Source organism: Penaeus monodon, chromosome 30 (assembly GCF_015228065.2).
Source record: "Penaeus monodon isolate SGIC_2016 chromosome 30, NSTDA_Pmon_1, whole genome shotgun sequence".
Lineage (NCBI taxonomy): Eukaryota > Metazoa > Arthropoda > Malacostraca > Decapoda > Penaeidae > Penaeus > Penaeus monodon.
This window is the reverse complement of record NC_051415.1, coordinates 1,729,058-1,730,720: the sequence shown is the minus strand read 5'-3', so window position 1 is coordinate 1,730,720 and position 1,663 is coordinate 1,729,058. Positions and strand designations below refer to the sequence as shown.

Here is a 1,663-nt window from a genome sequence, read left to right as displayed (position 1 = left end):
TGGGATCTCCACCGCACTTAATTAATTCTGCTGGAAGGTTGTCATATCCAGGTGCTTTATAATCGCTGCCCTTACTTCCGATTCTAAGATGACTGGTTCTGGTTCTCCCTCTGATGTAGCCTCTGCTAATACTGTTCTATCAACGTCTGCTTGATGTAGGTACAACTCGCTGCAGTATTCTTTCCATCTAGCTGTCACTTCGGTGTTATTTGTTAACAGCTGACCGGTTTTATCTTCTATTACATTTGTTCTTCCTGTCTTCTCCTTTGTTAAGCTCTTGATTACACTTTAGGCTTTTCTAGAATTGTTTACTGCTAAGCTTTGTTCAATATCTTCAGCTTGTTTTTCAACCCAATTATCTTTTGCTTTGATGATAGCTCTTTTTACCTCCTTGTTTGCCTTTCTATACTGGCCCAGACTTTCATTGTTGGTAAATCTATTTTTCTTTAGTTCTCTTCTTTCTTCACACTTTTGTAGGATTTCTGGTGTTATCCGTGGTCTTTTAATTGGTTTGGCTTTTCCTAAAATCTCATTTGCTGTGTTGAAAGTTATATCAGTGAACTGGTCACAGAGCTGCTGTGGTTCTTCATTTGTGAGCAGCAAGAGTGGTGCAAATCTCCCCGCCATTTGTGAGCTTCTATACTTTTCTGCTACTTCCCTGTCTTTCAGCTTTTCCAAGTCAAACTTTGTGCATCTCTGCGAAACCTTCTTCTCTTTAGAATGTCGCATTCTGAATGTCATCATAACTGGGTCGTGATCACTACCAATATCCGTTTTTTTTTAAGTTCTCGTTTTGGGTCTGTTTATTCCAGTTTGGAATCTTCTGTCCACAAGAATATAATCTATTTGATTATGTGTGACTCCATCTGGTGAATGCCACGTTGTTCTTCTCGATAGTTTATGATTATGGAGAGTATTAGCCACAACTAAGTGATGTCTTTTGGCAAATTCTAGTAGCATTATACCTCTTTCATTTCTTGTTCCTACTCCAAAATCTCCAATAGTTCTTTCCCATCCAGTGCTTTCCTTATATCCGATCTTAGCATTCCAATCCCCTTGTATTACAAGAATATCTTTCTCTTTGGTCGTTTGCTCTAGATCTTGGTAGAACCGTTCAATCTCTTCGTCCTCGCTGTCTGATGATGGTGCATATATCTGAATGATTGTCATATTGCGGGGCTTTCCTTTTAGTCTAATTGCAATTATTCTGTCAGATACAGGTGTATATTCGATCACTGACTTTGCTGTCTCTTTTTCAACCAGCACTCCTACGCCTCTTACATGTTTTTTCTCGGCACCGCTGTACCACAAATTGTGTCCATCATCTGTGCTCGTTTCTCCAATGCCAGTCCATCTAAGTTCTGAAACTCCCACAACATTCCAAGAGATGGTAGAGATCTCATTTACCAACACTTCTAGTTTTCCCTCATCTTTTAGTGATCTTACGTTCCAAGTGCCAATGCATATGTTCTTTTTCGCCATTTGTTGTTCTTTCTCAGTTTGCCCATCAGTAGTCCACTTAACACCGCCACCCCTGTGAGCATCAAGTGACGGTGCGGCCGTTTTTATCCTGGGCCCCGACCGATCCAGTATGGAAATGGGTTTGGTTGTCATTGTCATGGGTGATTCTCCGGCAATTTTCGAATGGTGGTGCCGATCTCCT

At 40.8% G+C, this 1,663-nt stretch overlaps 1 protein-coding gene across 1 annotated transcript in view; it reads right to left on the bottom strand.

Moving 5' to 3' along the window:
* Positions 1–780: 780 nt before the first annotated feature.
* Positions 781–1,663, bottom strand: part of LOC119592264 (craniofacial development protein 2-like) — a 6,475-nt gene continuing 5,592 nt past the window's right edge. The window contains exon 2 of the mRNA XM_037941093.1: positions 781–1,661. Within this exon, the coding sequence (XP_037797021.1) occupies positions 781–1,661 (881 nt within the window). The remainder of the gene's footprint in view (positions 1,662–1,663) is intronic.